Source organism: Genypterus blacodes, unplaced genomic scaffold (genome assembly GCF_046128005.1).
Source record: "Genypterus blacodes isolate CSIRO-AG114 ecotype Tasmania unplaced genomic scaffold, CSIRO-AGI_Gbla_v1 ptg000185l_1, whole genome shotgun sequence".
NCBI classification, from domain to species: Eukaryota; Metazoa; Chordata; class Actinopteri; order Ophidiiformes; family Ophidiidae; genus Genypterus; species Genypterus blacodes.
This window is the reverse complement of record NW_027466986.1, coordinates 2,114,478-2,134,377: the sequence shown is the minus strand read 5'-3', so window position 1 is coordinate 2,134,377 and position 19,900 is coordinate 2,114,478. Positions and strand designations below refer to the sequence as shown.

At 40.6% G+C, this 19,900-nt stretch overlaps 1 protein-coding gene across 6 annotated transcripts in view; it reads left to right on the top strand.

Annotated features, from left to right (window-relative positions):
• Positions 1-19,900, top strand: part of afdna (afadin, adherens junction formation factor a) — an 84,399-nt gene that overhangs the window by 38,466 nt on the left and 26,033 nt on the right. For 3 of the 6 annotated variants that reach the window (XM_076168019.1, XM_076168021.1, XM_076168017.1), the window contains exons 11-22: positions 293-362; positions 2,851-2,921; positions 3,961-4,028; positions 5,510-5,715; positions 8,232-8,252; positions 11,008-11,153; positions 12,331-12,425; positions 13,163-13,428; positions 13,568-13,711; positions 14,211-14,409; positions 15,131-15,237; positions 16,656-16,736. In XM_076168019.1, the coding sequence (XP_076024134.1) occupies positions 293-362; positions 2,851-2,921; positions 3,961-4,028; positions 5,510-5,715; positions 8,232-8,252; positions 11,008-11,153; positions 12,331-12,425; positions 13,163-13,428; positions 13,568-13,711; positions 14,211-14,409; positions 15,131-15,237; positions 16,656-16,736 (1,474 nt within the window). The remainder of the gene's footprint in view (positions 1-292; positions 363-2,850; positions 2,922-3,960; positions 4,029-5,509; positions 5,716-8,231; positions 8,253-11,007; positions 11,154-12,330; positions 12,426-13,162; positions 13,429-13,567; positions 13,712-14,210; positions 14,410-15,130; positions 15,238-16,655; positions 16,737-19,900) is intronic. The other 3 variants (XM_076168022.1, XM_076168020.1, XM_076168018.1) reach the window with 2 other exon arrangements.

Genomic DNA, 19,900 nt, shown 5'->3' with positions numbered 1-19,900 from the left:
AACCTAATTTGCTGCTAAGTGTGTCCGTTTGTTGTCAGTTGTACTATTTGTTTGACATTGGTGTGTGTGTGTGTGTGTGTGTGTGTGTGTGTGTGTGTGTGTGTGTGTGTGTGTGTGTGTGTGTGTGTGTGTGTGTGTGTGTGTGTGTGTGTGTGTGTGTGTTGCATCAGGCAGAGCAGTAAATGAGTGACTAACGCATGCATGTGTGGATTTTTTTTGTGTGGGCACTGAAATGGGCTGTGGAGAGTTGAGTTGGTCTAAACAGCTGCATGTCTGTGTTTGGTTCTTTTAGCAGTGTTCCAGAAACCACCTTTGATCTTCACGGAGACGTTCGCAGTGGAGCTGCCCTGCCTACAAGCATGGTAACATAAACACCATTTCATTGGTATTTTCACTCAATTTTGTAGGTGGATAAAATATTTATCAACTAAAAAGCAAAAGCAAGAACCATTGTTCAGAGGAAATGTTTTTTCATATTTTGAATGATTATATGTGACTGTATTTACCAAGCAATTAAGAAAGCCAGGTGCCGCTAATCAAATGGAATAGGATTGTTTTATTAAGAGCAACTGTGGAAGCTCTATAAAGGCTGAAGTTTTGGCAATTTGCTAGTCTAAAGTCTATTTTCTGATGTGTGTTAAGACAGTGCCAAGCTGGAAATGAAACCTCACAATGCAGAAATTATTAGTCATTATCGCTATACCCATACATCAGGGGTGTCAAACTCAATTTATGTCAGGGGCCACATTCAGCCCAATTTAAACTCAAGTGGGCCGGATTAGTGAAATCATAGCATAATAACCTAAAAAAGGATATAAATGGTCAACCTGAAATTTTAACAATAAACAATAACAATACAGTATATATATATAAAACAACTTGTCAAGATCTAGAAATTATTTTAAATGTACGTACATTTCCACATCTGTGTAGTAATGTGAACTGAACTGACTCACTAGCTACGGATAACTCCTAAACAAATCTTGGAGGAACATAGTTTAATTCTGTCTGGACAGACGATTTGCTTTCACTGACAACAACACAGGAGAGAAATAATAACAATTGATAATAATGTGCTTGCTATATGGAGAGAAATTAAAGAGAAATTATAATAAATAAATAAAATGTTTAAAGACATTTCTAGAGCAATCACGCAGCATTTACTGAAACGTACTAAGCTGGAAATGAATGTAAAAGAGCGATTTGGATACTGCTGTGGAAAGCTGGGGAGAGCAAATATAATTTCAAGAAGATCGTAAGGCACGGAAAGCCGTTCACAGGCAGAGATTACATGAATGAACATGAATGAATGAATCATTTACTAAAATATCAAATAGTGGATCTATCCTCGGAAAATCTACTTTGTTATATGCCGATCTGACGCTGAGGTGGAAACACTGCATTTTAGTGGCGGGATGCCGTCACTTTGCCGGTCACAAATGGTCATGCATTGTGGGAAATGCAGTTTACGGACAATAGAATAGAATACCTTTTATTGTGATTGTACATGAGAATACAACGAAATGCGCTGTGCCTGAATCTTAGAACAGTTATAAATAAATTAAATAAACAGCAATAAACAATAATAAATAACAATAAATAAACAACACACAGTTCCATTCATACATTAAAACATAAGTAGTCCCATTGCTCAAGATGTCCCCATATTGCAGTTGACTTTTGAGGTAGTAACTTGTCTAATGTTTGATTTTGTTGAGTTCACTTATAGCCCTTACAAAGAAGCTGTTTTTCAGTCTGGTGGTGCGCGTGTTCAGTGATCTGTATCACCTTCTAGAGAGAACAGGGAATTACAAGGGTGGGACGCATCTTTCAGGATTGTGTTGGCCCTGCAGAGACAACAAGTCTTAAAAATGTCCTCCAGAGAGGGCAGGGGAAGTCCAAGTATTTTTCCTGCTGTTTTAACAGTCCTTTCGAGTCTTTTGTGATCTGCCTCAGTGCAGTTTGCATACCAAGCTGTCAGACAGTATGTTAGGACGCTTTCTATACAGCATTGATAGAAGGCTCTGAGCAGCTCTGCAGACAGGTGGTTCTTCTTTAGTGTGCGTAGGAAAGAGTCGCTGCTGCACCTTTTTGACAAGGGCCGCGGTGTTGACAGTCCAATTAAGGTCTTCACTAATGTAAGTCCCCATGAACTTGAAGCAGCAAACCCTCTCCACCTCCTCCTCCCTGATGACAAGAGGAATGTGGTCCTCATGGTGTCTCCTGAAATCGATGAATTCTTTTGTCTTTTTAATGTTGAGTGTGAGGTTGTTGTCCATGCACCAGTCTTGTCAGCTTGTCTATTTCCTCACGGTAGTGGGTTACATTGTTGTTTGAAATGAGTCCCACCACCATTGTGTTGTCGGCAAATTTGATTATTGTGTTAGTTGGGTGTGTGGAAATACAGTCAAAGGACACAGCCCTGCGGCGCCCCAGTGCTGGTAGTTAGACTGAGAGCTGTGAACCGAATTTGACTATCTGTGCGGTTGGAAAGAAAGTCTTTAATCCACATACAGAGGGAGCTATCGAAACCCAGGCCAAGCAGTTTGTTGACCAGCCTGCTGGAAATGATGGTATTAAAGGCCAAGCTGTCTATAAAAAGCATTCTCACATATGTGTATATGTATGAGGGTAAGGTCAATGGCGTCCTCTGTGGATGTTTTTTTACGCTTATGAGCAGCGTGGGTGTTTATTTCCCTCTCGCGGGCCTTGAGTTTGACACGTTTCATACATTATCTACTTGGAATCAAATAGAAATGCAGTTGCAAAGTATTTGCATTGCAATTCAATAATTTCTCATTTTGTTAAAGCATCTGGATACTGATCGTATGTGTTTGTGTGCTTCTCTAGAGCTCAGGAAAGCTGGAGATGGAAAGAGGAATGGTCAAACCCATGATCAGAGGAGAGCAGCAGGACAGCAGGTCAGACACAGGCTCCTCTTACTCCTCCCTCCTGTGCGGTTCATTTTCTGGTTTCATCTTCTTTTTCTGTCCTCTTCTCTCACCTGTCCATGTGCTCATCCTCCTCTTTGCATTTCAGGGGCCCAAGCACCAAGCAACAAAATGTACAATTACTGAACAATTTTTGAACAATAACTTTATTACTGAATAAGGTTTCTATTTTTCCTTTATTCCTTCGGTTAAGCTGCATCTATCCATCTAGTTCATGTCCTTTTCCAACCACCATTTATATAATTTTTAGTTTTCTTTTAATAAAGTTTAGAAAACTTAATAGTTACAGCAACCAAACTTTAAAGGGGTTCTAAACCTGATCCGCTCAGCCCAAAAAATGTACACTTATCACCTTTTGGCTGGGATCAGTCAATTTTCCTGATGCTGTGGGCCTGTAAAGCCCTTCGAGACATTTGTGATGTTGGGCCATAGAAGTTAAGTAAAGTATAAGTTGACTTATGACTGACTATGGCGCTGTAATTAACGGTTTTACATTTTGGCCTTGAACTTTTAAACCGTATGTCAAAGAGTCAAAAATAATTTATTTCCTGGTTTCTGTGGATTTATTCACATCCATTGATGTAGGCCAAGCATTGCCAGCATTTGGCATCATTTTGAATTTGTTTTCCTCAATCTTATTAAAATGTTGCATGTCAAATGTCAGCATGAAGAATATTTTTTAAGACTTTGCCATTAGCTGAGGCATAGATCTCATGATAAAGTTAGGCTATTGTAATCAATTTTGGTTGCAATGTGCAGTAAAGGATTCTGCATAAAATGAATCAACAATAAGAACAACCAGAGTAACATTTTGTCAATAATCTCTGAAACGTACTTCGTAGTATCCACCCAAAACATTTCTTGTATCACCTTACTGCAATGCATTGCTGCTTGTTCAACAGACATGGTTGTTCATTCTTGTGTGTTGCATCTGCTTGGACCCCCCCAGATGCCTCTTGCACCTACAATAGTTATTATTGCTGTTCATAGTGTTATTTTGTCTTACCAGGTCTCAGGACATCTCAGCAGACAGGACAGAGTTGACTCTGCCAGCCGGCATCGAGTTCAGAGACAACTGTAAGTACTCCATGTATTAGCATTCTTTCAACAGACTGGACTGATGCTAGTGGCCTGACTGTACTTGTGCTAATTGTATTCAATGAATAGCTAGTGAAAATGGCATAGATGTACAAACCCAACTCCAAAAAAGTTGATAAAATGCAAATAAAAACAATCAACGGGGAATGTTGAGCTTTTTCTAAATGCTCTGTATGTAAAGTGCCTTAAGATATGGTTTGTTGTGATCTGGCGCAATCTAAAGTTACGTGCACATTTTGACAGGAATTAATGCCCCATTCACTGCAATGTTTGTGCAATAGGCTTCGGCTGATTTACTGGAGAGTTGAGAGTCCCCCAGCTAGAAAAACAATGTAAAATACAGTAAATGCTGATTTGAATGATCACCTACAGCAGTGGTGTCAAACTCAAATACACAGTGGGCCAAAATAAGAAACTGGGACTAAGTCAAGAGCCAGACTCCATATTTCTTGAAAAATGTAGTTGTGCATGTTTTCCCTTCTCTCCAGATATATAATGATCAACTTTTTCATATGGAAACATACTTAAGTTTAGCTTAAACATTAAATCTGGAACAAGCTAAGCATAACATTATAAACGCATAAGAAATGGATTTTCAACTAAAAGAAACATCAGTGGCATTTGTTTCTGATTTGTATTTAAATATCTGTAACCTTTCCGTTAACAAGTACATTTTGAAGTTTCTGCTCCTGTTCCTTTGGTCCCAAGATCAGCATTTCTGTCTTATCATTGTTAAGAAGTAAAAAGTTGTTTGTCATCCAGCCTTTAACAGCTAGAAGACAGGACTCCAAATTGGAGATCCCAGAATGATCATTGGGATTTACGGAAACATACAGTTGGGTGTCATCTGCATAGGAGTGAAAATCTATACCAAAGTGGCGAATTATGTTCCCGAGAGGAAGCATATAGATAGAGAATAATAATAGGCCGAGTACAGAACCCTGTGGAACGCAACATTTTACAGGGTAACAAGATGAATTGCTATTGTTTGATGAAACAAAATGAGATCTATCTGTTAGGTAATGTCTGAACCAGGAGAGTGCGAGACCACAAATTCCAATATGGGTCTCAAGGCGATTGAGTAGGATTTTAAGAGCAGGAGGGAGAGGAAGGAAGGGCCATACTTACGAGCGGGTGGGCGAAATAGAAGATTAACGGCGATCGCTGCTACTGCTGCTGAACGTCGCTCATCAGCCGCTTCTGACAGGTGTTAGCGCTATTTACGGCGGACCAGCTTTATTAGACATTTGATATTATCTTGCAGGCCAAATATAATCACACTGAGTCTGACACCCCTGACCTACAGTGTCTACTGTCTTAGCCCAAAATGTCAACACTGGTCCTGGATTCAAATGCCCTAATCAGGAATAAGTGCCATTAAATGATTGAATGATGATGCACTGCTCAATATTTTGCAGAGTGAAATTTGACTCTGGTTGCATATCTTTGTGTCCATCTAGCCGAGGACGCTTTCCTGTCAGCCATCATCAACTACACTAATAGTTCCACAGTCCACTTTAAACTGTCACCTACCTACGTCCTGTACATGGCCTGCCGCTACATCCTGTCCCCTGCTTACCGCCAAGACATGTCGCCATCAGAGCGGACACACAAAGTCATTGCCATCGTCAACAAGATGGTGAACATGATGGAAGGAGTCATCCAGGTAAGTAGTACAACTTCTCAAATATTGTTACAGTGTTTTTCCTCATCATACATCTTTCATTATGTTTACTCCCATTACATGTTGGCCACTTTTCACATATTTCTGGTCACTTTTGTCATACATGTCACATTTTTGTTTACTACTTGTGAAATTTTGGAATTGTCTGTGTTCAACTCCCCACGTTAACTATATTCCTACAACCTTCTACGTGTGTGTGTGTGTGTGTGTGTGTGTGTGTGTGTGTGTGTGTGTGTGTGTGTGTGTGTGTGTGTGTGTGTGTGTGTGTGTGTGTGTGTGTGTGTGTGTGTGTGTGTGTGTGCCTTCTTTTCACACCTAATCTGTCATACTGTTTCATGTACTGTATATACCAACTACCTCTTACTGTTAAATGCTCATGGTCCAGACCCTTAGTTTAAACTAGTGTTAAAATGATGTAGTCTCACTATAACCTATTTTGTCACATGGTGCTATCAAAAGTATTACTATTTCAATCAGGGCTCACTATTATTAAAACTTTCTGTCTTCAAAGTACGGCACATACATCAGTGTGAACAAACCAAATCAGATTTTTTTCCGCTTGCATGCTGCCGTCATCCTGACTCATATTTGATCACTGCTCAAGATTCTGATTTGTTTTTTGATGAAGAATACAGTTGATCATATTACAAGTTTTGTTGGCATCTAACTATTCCTTTTTCCTCGCAATGGAGTGTGAAAGACAACCCACTCTGAACGGACAGTTCTCTTAGTCCATAGGTTTCACGATATCCTGAAGCATTCAGCAGCTTTATTCCCCCCGTCTCTCCAAACACAATGCCAATGTCTTTATTAGTGGGTTTGTGCTCTGTGTCTTACATGACTGTCACAAAAAGATTGATTACAACATTCAAACCACGGGCTCAAGTTGTCCACAATAGTGTGCTTTTAGATCATCGATCTAAGAAATGAACACATTTTCCAGTGCATCTCTACTCCTTTAATTGTGTTAACTGTTTTGATACAACAGTATATGATTACAAATTAAAATTTAATATCTGGGCAATGTTGTGTAAAACAAAAAAAATTCACAGTGTTTCTTTACCAGATGCTTTAGCCTGGTTTCCTCTGGAACTTGAATAGCTGTCTATTTATGGTTACAATTGTAAGCCCCGGAAGGTCCCGCTCTCGGCCCAATGACGGTATCCAGGTGATGCGAGAAAGGCGTGGTTAAATCTGTGAAATTATTATCATACATATTTAAATTACTTTTGAATACCTGACTCCATAAAGTAATCCTACACACCTTGATAATTTGACCTCCAATTGGTGGATTCTGATTTCAAGAGATTGCCGATTCTATACTTGGAATAAGACATTGAATTTGACATTGAATATACGGTGTTATTTACTTTAGGGTTAAGCTATTTGCTCAAACTGGGAGTGCTTACATCTGCTAAGAATCATTGCCGGCCGGATTTGTAAATCTATGACACGTCCTGGAAAAGTTTGGGTTATTATGAACTGATTGGCAAAACACTCAGGGGATCATTTGGATTTCTACAAATTAACAAGGGTAATCTTTAGTCACAAAAACACAGAAAAACACATACTTGAATTCTCAACTCAGAGGTACATCAGAAGCATACCTTGGTCTATATCACGCAGGTCAACGCAGCGTTGCAACACGGGAGGATCATATAATGAAGTGACTTCTCGATTGTCTGTTGGTCTGCCTTAAATTTCAAGCTGAGCAGGAGGTCATAAAATTATTATTCATCTTGTGAAGTTATGGTCCACCCTGCCTTGGCCCTGGTCTCCTGCTGGGTGTGACCAGACTCCTTTCTCTCCTGAGTGTACCTGAAATTACAATAGCACACAATTTGCATCTCTGTCAAAAGGGACCTAGGACAGACAGCCCGGCACCAGGTATTACTTTCCCAAGTCTGGTCAAGCTCTGAAATGGTGGAGCGTTAACAGCCCATTGATCCTTGGATTGAGAATCAGATAACTCTCCCCCACACCTGGTCATTGACAGGTTTCGCTAGACCCCCAATGGTGATGTGCTATCGGTCCCTTTTATCTATTGAAGCAAAACCTGCGGCAGCCAAAACCTTAGTTGTGAATTTAAACCTTATGTTGACCCTTTCTTATTGTATTTATTATTGACATACACCTTACACAATGAAATTGCACATTTTCAGTAACTGTGAAGGATGGTGCAAGGATACTGGCAACTGAAGAGTAGCTTGGCTATGTGAAACGGCAGCAAATGTATCCAATGAATGCTGTGATTGACCGAACAGAAATGTGCCTTACTGAGACCTCCACAATCATTAAACTGGTCAAATGACCAAAACAACTGATTGAAGATTATTTAACATTCCAAACTGTGGCAATGTTTGTTGAGAGTATGTGTTTATGTGTGTGTGTCCATACACACTGTAGCTGTTGACATGTTTTCTCTCTGTCCTGTGAACGTGTCCTCCTCCTCCTACTCCTATTCCTCCTTCCTCTCCACCTCTCTTCCTTCCATCCAGGAGATTCCTGATGGGGATCAGGTAGGATAGCACAATAGCACACCATGATACGGCTGCTACAGACTTGTCTACCTCCCCCTCTCGCCCCACTCTCTTTCTCCCCTTCTTTCCCTGTCCCTCTCTTTGACTCTACCTCTCTCTATGGGTGGGCCATATTGATAAAAACATACAACAACATATTCTGAAAATTATCACAAGTATCAAAGTCTTACTTACCTATGGAGTACAACAGTCATGAAAAAAATGCCAGGCTTCCAAATGTGTTATTAAATGTTCCAGAAGTTTTGGAAAAGCCACATTTTCTAATGTTTGTACGTCAAACTACTGAGTACCTGAGAAGGGCGCAAACTCTTTTACCGTTTATCCTGGAAATCTGCCCTTGTATCTCATCTTGGGAATCTAGCCAGTGACCTCTTGAAATTTCTGAAACGTATACAATTACTGACTTTGCTAACGTTTACTAGACTACCAGGTTTCTTGTTGGGGTCACCCTCACAGTGACAGACAAATCTCGACCAGGCCATAGAAACAAGCGGAAGACCTTCTTCTCCTCACCTACAGCTCTTGTTGCTACCAATGTCAAGCCAAGCTAAAATATTCATAGACAAAAATGATGGAAGGAAATGCAAATGGAATGAGGTGATTTACTCAGATTACAAAATTTACATGATTGAGTTCATCTATTTGCATCAGTTGCGGGAACACAATTAGTTATAGTTTGAACAAAAATCTATGACCTTGATTGTGTATCGTCAAACATTCATAGAAACACACAGAAGTGTGATGTTCCTTTGAAGCTTAAAAACATGGAGTTAGATCATTTACCTTCTACCTTCTATCTTCTCTCCTCCCCTCGTATTCTTCTGCTTTTTTTTATACCAGCCCTCCATTGTTGCTGCTGCTTCTTTTTTCTCCATTCTAACAGAAATGTAATATTAAGCCATAACAATGAGTCCTCCCACAGCTGGATAACTAAGCAACAACAGCAACATCAACCCAACTAATTACATTCAGCTTCCTGGACCCGCCTGGTACTAAAAAGAAAAAAACAAAGCAAACCCTCTTTTCCATCATTGCTCCCTCTTAAATTCTGGCATCTATTTTATATGATACCACATCTTGCTTCCCACTTAGCAGAGTGGATGAGAGACGAGTCATGTCCCTCTGACCTTCATTTCCGCTGCTTTGTCTGTTTGGACATTTACCATGTTCATCCACCCGTCTGTGTCTGACTTGTTTTCACAGTTTTTTTGTCATCTTCCTTTTGATGCACTCTGCTCCATCTCTCATTCTCTGCCTGTTTTGAATGAAGGTTTTTCTGTGTTGTGTTTTTCAAGGCGGGAATACATGAGTTGGCTTGGCACATCTGTTACTTGTCTGAGTAGCAGGGATATTTTCTACTCAGCTCACCAGACATTAACCTCTATAATGCTTTTTGTTGATGTCAGAATAGAAAATTACTATAACTTACTTCACAGAATCCTCGCTAATGACTGATGAGCCTTCTGCTGAATATTTACAGTCTAGGGCTGCCCATAAGTTGTTCAACCATTAAACAATTTATTTTTCCATATTATTATTGTATATGTATTAATACATACTTTTTCTGCCAAAACTGCTACATTTCATAGTCAATATTAAGGCATAATCACTGCTATTTTCAATTTGTCCAGCAAGTGGCAGCATTACATCAATAATGTAGGCCAGTGCTTCCCAAAGTGGGGGGCGCGTCCCCTAGGGGGGGTGCGGTGTGGGATCGGAAGAGGAGTGATAAAAGGGGGGGCCTGCAGGAAAGGTTTGGGAACCACTGATGTAGGCTAATCTGTCATGCTACCAGTGAATTCAATTTGTTGTGTTCCTGCTTGTTTCCCCTGATTTGGTTCCTCCCACTATGTGCTTTGCACTGATTGGACACAACAGGAATGTGTGACAGTTAACCTTAACCAAGGCCAAGTTGCACAGTATTCAGTCTACATACTTCTTAATCCATTCCAGGTTCAGCTGTCCACCAAGAAATGAATGTGAAAAAGGAGTCATTTTCGCTCATACATGAATAAACACAGTACTAGTATAATCTGAATATGTCCATTTGGTTTTGGACATTTGTGAAAATTATCCTTAATAATTGCCTACATGCAGGTTTTGAAATACAGAACATATTAAGCAGTTTTAAAACCCCCATATTATCTTGTGAAACTATTCACATTGATAGCAAACAAAGAAGAATTGAAATTTCACCACATTTGACAAGAAGAAGAATAAGGCTTGTTGATCTGAAATTAATAGATAGTGGCTTGTTGACACCTCCTGTCCTTGGTCTCAAACTAGTTTGAGTTTATCAGCCACTTACAGTAAACCTACCCCCACCAGTCTATTTGTGAAATCGCAACATTGAACAGGTTATCAAAAGAGGCAAGTGTCTGGTGACCTGGTAAAGGGAGATGTGTCTTGGAGGGAAGAGGAGTGGCCAACTCAAACCAGCCTTTGTAGAAGACAGGACTTTCTTTTCGAAGGCCATGCAGGAAAGAGTGAAGACATTTTCCTTTACTGTCCTGGGTTGTATGGCATTGATGACCACTCCTCTTCTCTACACTGGTTTGGCTTGAAAGGAGGGGTGGGTGGGGCATGAGCGTATCCCTGTATTAACGACTCCTTCTGACTGGCAATCAAACAGAAACCATCTCCTGCCTTCTTTATAACTCTTAGGTCTATACTGACTTCTGTTGCTCTAACACACCCCTGTGTTTTTTGTGTGGCTATTATTGGTACATTGCAGAAGCAGAAGAACATTGCAGGGGCGCTGGCATTCTGGATGGCCAATGCTTCTGAGCTCCTCAACTTCATCAAGCAGGACCGAGACCTAAGTCGCATCACGCTTGACGCCCAAGACGTCCTTGCACATCTTGTCCAGATGGCCTTCAAGTCAGTTTGTGTGGTTGTGAGTGAATGTGGGGTAGAATAGATACCAGGGTTCATGAAGTTAAGAAAAGATCCACACTAAGAGGTCACACCAGAGTTCAACCTTTTGTTCCATTGTATCTTTTTTAAGTTGTTTTTGCTGGTTTCACATTGCATGAAATAAAGCACACTAAAATGTGAGATGATCATTCATATTGGTGTTAGCTGATTGGGTTATGAGCACTCGGCTACAACCAGCTTGTGATGACGCAACAAGTCGAAAAAGTTTATACAGATGTCTGAACTGCAACATTAAAACTCCATAATACAGCACGAATTTAGAGCAAGAAGACACAAACTAGTTCTGATGTAACACTACTGACTTATTGATCTCCATTTGTTTTGACGTTAAGTAAAACATAATCAGTCCTGAGAATTGGGCATCATTTCTCTCTGCTTATTGTAAAAATGTTCTCACATCTGCAGTGAAATAATTATTGGAAGCACTGGACAGCCAATTTTGCTGGGCCAGGGTTAATTTCCTCAGTGTGCACCTTCTTAGTGTGATTGTTCATACTTTCTGAAATGAACCGATCAAAGGGAAAAGTAAGGTTGGTGCGCACCAAGAGTGCAGGGATTTCAGTGCAGATCAATTCCCCATGGTAGGTAGTGATTATGAAGATTTATTTCCCATCAGTTAATGACGTGAATTTTCACCAGCTGGCCTTCCAACATGTTTTTGATAAAGCTGGATCTCTGTTACAACTATTTTGGGAATCAGATTTGTTACTTCTTCAGGAAAACATCAAACCTGCAGTGAAGTGGTATATTTAACATGACATTAAGGTCAAATAGCATTGAACAACCATGTTCCATCATAAGTTTTCCATGTGAATAATAAGTACACCACAAAGTTTGCTTGCGTTTATTATTATTTATTTATTTATTATTATTATTATTTCTTTTTATAAAATCACCCTACACTGACTCTTAACGCACCGTAGTTTCGATGTGAAAACAAAGTGAGGACACATTACCATTTATCATAACCTCCATTATCTCACATGTAACCAGACTGAGTAACCACTCTGAATATCGTTAGCCAGATTTGTCATTTTTAGATTATTATTAATCCACAGGAGAAACATACACCTGGATTCTAAATTCCCTATTTTAAACATGCTCTAACATTTTTACGCAGGTACCTGGTCCACTGTCTCCAGGCAGATTTAAACAACTACATGCCAGCCTTTCTGGATGACCCTGAGGAAAATAATCCACAGAGACCTAAAATAGGTAATACATAATCATCTACTGTTCAAGAGCAATGGTAAAAATGAGCAACATCTGCAATACTACTTGTGCTTACTTTGACTCAAAGCAAAATGTGGGTTTTTTTTCCCAAACCTCTCAAATGACACTGCGACTGTGTAACGACTTGAGATTGTACGGCATCTGAATCTTAAAAGCTCATAAAAACTGTTGTTACACACAGACACGCACACATGCATCCCTCCAATCTTCCATCCATCCATCCATTCCCTATACCCATTTGTTCTTTTCAGGGTCAAGGGTGAGGCAGGAGCCTATCCCAGAGGTCATTGGTGAAGAGGCAGGGTACGCCCTAGAAAAGTCACCACTCCGTCATTATGGCCCCTTTTACACAGATCTTATAGCTGGCCTATTTAAGACCACTACCCCCTTTGCTCCGCGAACAATGATCATTTATTCATCATATCACTACTAGTAATTTTTACGTCAGGCCTTTCGCTGTCTCCAGCAACAGTTCCTCAATCACATCAAGTTGCCGCTCCAGATTAGGTCAAATGTTAAGGTGTGCATGGAAGTACTGTGATCAGATTTAAGTATCTGGATGATTTATTCGATGTTGATGCAAGATATAAATAAGTGTATTGTTGTTGTTATATGGCGTTTCTGTGTATATTTTCTTGGTAGATTTGCTTTATGGCTTTGTCACAGTCGCTACCCTTTGGAAACATTTCAGTCTCCCATCTCTGCTCATGTCTTTGCAGAGGATGTCCTGCACACCCTGACTGGGGCAATGTCGCTGCTGCGTCGGTGTCGGGTCAACGCTGCTCTGACCATCCAGCTGTTTTCACAGCTTTTCCACTTCATCAACATGTGGCTGTTCAACAAGCTGGTGACAGACACAGATTCCGGGTTATGTTGCCACTATTGGGGAGCTATCCTCCGGCAGCAGCTCAGCCACATTGAGGCCTGGGCTGAGAAACAGGGCCTCGAGCTGGCTGCTGACTGCCACCTCAGTCGGATTGTTCAGGTAGGTGTAAAAGGATTTTCTGATATGCTTCTGGACTCTTTTGTAGTCCAGATTAGTTAGTTACATTGATGAATGGAGCTCATTGCTTTCAGTTTTACTTGACTTTTTCACTAAATAATTTTGTTTATCTGTGTATCAGGCCACCACCCTGCTGACGATGGACAAATACTCCATGCAGGATGTCCAGAACATACACAACACCTGCTTCAAACTCAACTCATTGCAGCTCCACGCGATCATGACCAACTACCACTGTGCTCCAGATGAGCCTTACATCCCGCCTGTATGTCATACAGACACACGTACACCATTGTTTTGTGCAAAATGGTCAACAAAGTTGAAATGTGAACCGTCAGTGTTGCATTTAAATTATGTTCTGTGAATAAGGGTCGCTTTACTCATCCAGGAACATCAAAAGCAGCTTTCCACAAAGCAGTTCTCACTGTACACTCAAATTTGTGTGTGTTTCTGTACCAAAGATGACCACCAATGTTTGGGTCATCTCTAGGTTTACGGTGACATGTTCTGCTCAAACCTTTCAGTCAAAGATCAATCACGTCAATGTAGCATCCCAATATTTCATATGCATGGTCACAACAAATGAACAAACATCATTATTTTCTGCAACCGTGACACTGCTTTTTATTTATTTATTTTTGTCCTCTGTGTTTTTATTGCTGATCATCACTGATGTTGCTCATTAATCATCTGTTAGATTATACAACAACCTTTCTGGTGGACTTATGTGTGTTCACATTTGGCATGTGTGCACATATGTTTAGGAGCTTATAGACCATGTGGTGGCTGTGGCAGAAAACACAGCAGATGAATTGGCGAGGAGTGACGGAAGAGAGGTTCAGTTGGAGGAGGATCCGGACCTCCAGCTCCCATTCCTCCTTCCTGAAGACGGGTACTCTTGTGATGTGGTGCGCAGCCTCCCGAATGGCCTACAGGACTTCCTGGAGCCACTGCTGCAGCGTGGTAAGATACATATTTTGCGATCTATTCCAATATTAAGAAATAGATAGGTTTGATAATTAGTTTCTCAACCTCAGTCTTTAATGACCTTGATTGTTTCCTGAGGTTCCTCAAAGTTGTTTGTCAAAGACAGAGTTGGGACAAAAATCTGCACAGCAGATGAGGGGGTAATTCATTAATCATAGCACCAAATTGAGTCCTTAAAAGGGAAATGGTGTCACACAACCACGTTCCCTCATTCATAAAGACCTGTCACAGGCCTCTTATTAGCATTTGCCCTGAAAGAGGAGTTACAGTGGCACTTCCTTGTTTGCATGCAGATAAGCTCTTCACAGAGAGCAACACATGGTCCCACACAATTTGAACCCTGTTTCAGTCTTGCGGTAATTTGGCTGATGTGTTTGCGTGTTTGTGATCAAAAACATATCTTGGCACATTGTTGTCAATTGAATTAAATTGAAAACTGAATTAATTGGTGAGTTTTGATCTGAAGTCCGGTCAACTTTGAATTTCTTGATAAAAGCTGAGTCTAAGCGTTCCCTGTTAGTATAGAATATGAAATTCATATTTTCAATGTTGATGTGAATATGAATGCAGCATGTGTCTATTTGATTGGACTTTGGCAAAAGGTTCACAGATTACCTAGGTGGCTTTACTACACTAGTCGCTCACTGTGACTTACTGACTGTTGTGTGTTAATGTGTGTGCATGTTCTCTCTATTAGGGTTTTGTAGGTTAACACCACATCCACGTTCACCTGGTACCTGGACCATCCACTTCGAAGGAGCTGACTGTGACAGCCACTTCTCCACTGCTAATAACTCTGAAATGGTAAGGCACTGGCTCATGCAGGGTAACTCCACTCATCAAAGATTTTCATAGACAGTGTTTTGGTCTACTTGATTAAGCATACTGTGTGCAATGTAATTGGTTTCGGCTCTACATGAAGATCTTAAAAAAACATTTGGGCTGCATGGAACAAGGAGAGCCAGCACAATGAGTAAACAAAACTAAGTGGGCTAACCTGCTGTAGGACCTGTGTTTTTAAGAGAGGAACAATTCAACTAAAAATCATTCATATGTGACCAATGAAGAGGTTAAAATTATGTTATCATTTCCAGTTATCCCCCAATAGAGCCGATGATTATAAATTGATTCTTCTTACTCAAACACCTGTTCTGTTTTTAGAACTGCCTAGTTGCCAGTCATCATTAATAATACCACCAACGCTCCACTGCCACATGCCAGGGTTATTTAGAGTTTGGCGCAAATGAAAGAAAAGCGAGCCCTCAGCAGCTGCTGTGGAAGCTGTTTAGTTGTCTTTTTTATTTTATTATGCAAAATTAAGTTATGTTTGTAATTCAATGCAGTAACAGACTGTTATGACCAGATCGAGGGGAATCACAATGCAACATGTAAACATGTAAAAACAAAAAAGAATGTCCTCACCCAGTTCTCAAGTCAGCCACTCACCAAACAATCTGAATACAGTGCAAAATCTATTTAGTGATCAGTTAACAACCATAACAATGACATACAAAGAAACACCTTACCACTACCCAGCGTTGTACTACTACTCCAAGTTATCAAATGATCACAGGATGCTGGGTGGGAAATTGGGTGGGGGGCAAAAGACGCTGTGAGCTGTCAGCCAGAGTGATGCAGCCACCTCTGCTGCAGGCACTTCTTTTCTGCTCACCAGAAAAGAAGAAGACTCTGGGGATGCATTCACAGAGAGAGACGGAACGCACACACACACCACATAGACGTATACAAATAGACAAGAACGCAACCATACAACTGGCGTAACACAGACTAAAAAAGATTTAAGATATGCCTCAGATCACGTGATTCTTGCAAAATGGTGTGATGGTAGTTTTGTTGGGTTCTGGGTTTTAATAAATAAAGAAGAACCGATGATTAATCATAACTCACAGTCTCTCTGTTCTCACTCACTCAATCACACACCCTTCCCAAATGGGCACTGGTATGTGTGTGGGTAGCCACAATGTGGTTTTTCATTCTTGACTAGATTCCAGGGACCACAGGTTCGTCTGTGGTCTGCCGTTTATCCCTCCTCCACCCCTTTTTTACCCTTCCTTCTTTTACTCCACAGTCTTATTTTCCTTGATAACATTGCAGAGGCAGACAAAGGAACAGTTAAGCAACTTTTCTGAAAGAGCTAAGAGACAATAAGGGGTATTACTCCCCTCACACGTTTTGACCTTTTTTTCTATCTCCTTTTTCAGCCAATGAGGAAAGAGCCGGAGGTTGTCACTGTAACCCTGAAGAAGCACAACGGAATGGGCCTGAGCATTGTTGCTGCCAAGGTAGGAGATACCATGTGAAAGTGTGTGTATTTAAACTTAATTTGTAGAGAAAGTTGAGGAAGCACATAGTATATGTGTGTTGTTGTGTGTCGATGTCTCTTTATTTGGGTGGAGGTTTAATTTCATCTGGACTATGAAACTGTCTGTCCATTTGTTTAGGTGTGTGAACAAGGTGAATTGTATGAATATGGATGAATTCTGGATTAGACCTAAAGATGCAAGAAATGCCCTGAGTGCATTTATTTAACACTGTGAAGTACAGTTATTCTTCAGTTACATAGCTTTTTGGTAATTGGGCCATAATTACTCCTGTGCAAACTCTTGTTTCCTTTCTTCAAAAGCAGTGACATTGCAGTTTAGTCCTGTCCGTCTGCCGTTTACCAAATGTACATGGCATGTGGCTTAAGTGGAGTATGAAGTAAATCTGCCCAGAGGAAATGCATGTGAAGGTGTCTGACGCTGATTCTAATGTTGCATGATGTTACATGCCTATATATGTAAATTTATAATCACCTAGGTCTGTTACGCAGAATGAGCGCACCCTGGTTTCCCTGGTGATAACGTGAAACCATTGTGAGTAACGGGAAGCTGAGAAAATGGTCTTTCTATTACAGGCTATAAAATAATTATCTATTTCAGCTTGTTTATAAGTGTACATGGTATCAGAGCACTTTAGGCCAAAGCCTGCCGGAAAACGACGGGATGCCTTCTCCGTGTTCGGAGTGAATTGCTGCCTTAAGCGTAGAAGGGACGTCTGGAATTCCCTGCTTAGCCTGCTGCCTCCACGTCCTGACTCCAGATAAGCGGGATAAAATGGATGCATGGATTGTTTTATGTGATTTAGGCAGATATTCTTCAAAAACAGCCTTGTGGGTACCAGTTGAATCAGAGTATTGTCAAAGTTGTCAAATGAATTCAAACATTCTTGCTAGACTCCAAACTGTGAGTCAATGAAATCATACAGTATAGGCTAGGCTCAGCTCAGCCTTAGAGAAAGAGTAAGGAGCTCGGACACCTGGAGGGAGGTCGGTGTAGCCTCGAAAGGGAGCCAGTTGAGGTGGGGAGGCAGTAGCTCAGTCCATAGGGACTCAGCTTGGGAACCAGAGGTTCGCCGGTTCGAGTCCTGTATGGACCAAGTAAGTGGACTGGTAGCTGGTGAGTTGCCAGTTCGCATCGAGGGCACTGCCGAGGTGCACTTGAGCAAGGCACCGAACCCCCAACTGCTCCATGGGCGCTGTATAATGGCTACCCTGCACCCCCTCTGCAATGCATGTGTTTGTGTGTGTGTCATATGAGGGGTGCAAGATAAATTTCAATTGGAAGTCGCTTTGGATAAAAGCATCTGCTAAATGACTGTAATGTAATGTGTTTCGGGCATCAGATTAGGATGCTTCCTGGATGCCTCCCTTTTGATGTTTTTCATGCACACCCTACTGGTAGGAGACCCCGAGGTAGACCTAGAACCCGCTAGAAGGATTAATTATCTAGCCTGGGAATGCCTCAGGATCTCCCAGAAGGAGCTAGAAAGGGTTGCTGGGGAAAGGGACGTCTGGAATTCCCCGCTTAGCCTGCTGCCACCACGTCCTGACTCCAGATAAACGGGATTAAATGGATGCATGGATTGTTTTATGGGGTTGAGGCAGATATTCTTCAAAAACAGCCTTGTGGGTACCAGTTGAGTCAGAGTATTGTCAAAGTTGTCAAATGAATTCAAACATTCTTGCTAGACTCCAAACTTTGAGTCCATAAAATCATACAGTATCATAACTCTTATTACATTTAGATATGATCTGATGAATTCTAGTTATGGATAAATATCTAAATAAATCAGGAATAGCTGAGGCTGAAGATATAATAATATGCTCCAAGTGCCACAAACAACAGACTAGCACATCCATGTTGTCAGAATACAATTCTCCTGCATTGTCATCAGTGAAAGAGGAAGGAAACATTAAAAATATTGAACACACAGAGGGGGAGGTCCCAGGCTGGCATAGAACCAAAGCACAGGACATTGTACACTTGGTAGTTTATGATGGTGTTAGCAGACCTGCTTTGATGCTATGAGGTCACTATTTAACTAATGATCCTCCAATTTCAGTGTAAAAATGACAACCTTTTTGGTTTCATCTGTAATATCTAATTATATACTTTATATATATATAGATATAAGAATAATCTGACAGGGTCAAAGTATGAAAGTTTATGTTTGTCTCTTCATCTCCTTTTTTATTTTGAGTTTGATGGTAGAATGATTACTCAAATATTAGTGGCGGAACGTTTTGATGAATAATATCAATTTTTCTTAAGTAAAGTAGAGAAAAATATAATCAAGAATATATAGTCAAATATATCTAAGCCATCATAGACCATCATTATGTTGTATATTCTTTAGTTTTCTTGATGGCATACTTAACAAACAAGGCAGCACAGAGACACAAAATGGTTGCAGGCAGAATATCGTTTCTGTTTGTGTGTGTGCGTGTGTGCCTGTGGAGGAAGGAAGGACTTTGGTTTATTTTCAAACCTGTGGATGAGGAGGAGAATAGGTCTAACCCCACAACCAATACTGTATGTACACAGTATTGGTTAGGTGGGTGGAGCTATTACATTGATCCTCCTCAGTCTGACCAGCCGGCATCCCACCCAACATTTTCACTTCACCACTGGATCACTGCCTGAATTTACTTCCTATTTCCTAACAAAATGGGATCCAATACTTTGCACACATACTAATGCACAAATGGAGGAATATATTGTACTTTTAACCTTTTCAGTGCTGACATTTTGTAGTCATCTTTCATTTTTTTTATGATATGAAGATATGTGATTTTCTTACTTTTTTACTGAACATTTACATGCCAGTGTTTCTTTGACTTTACCCATTTTTAGCGGAACATAGTACTTTGAATGGAGACATTGCAGTAAATGGATTACACCCTAGTATAATTGTGAGGTTGTGGACTTGTTGCTGCGTGTTGGAAGAGTGAAGCCCTCTGGGATAAAAGTAGGTGTGCACATTCGTGTGTGTGTGTCCCATTCTGGACATCCCAAATGTGAACTGGTCAGGACAAAACCGACCAGCTGCTGCATCATGTGGTTTTCTGTGGTGGGCAAGAGAGACCAGGTAACAGCAGTATACAGTTGTGGTGCAAATGTGTTTT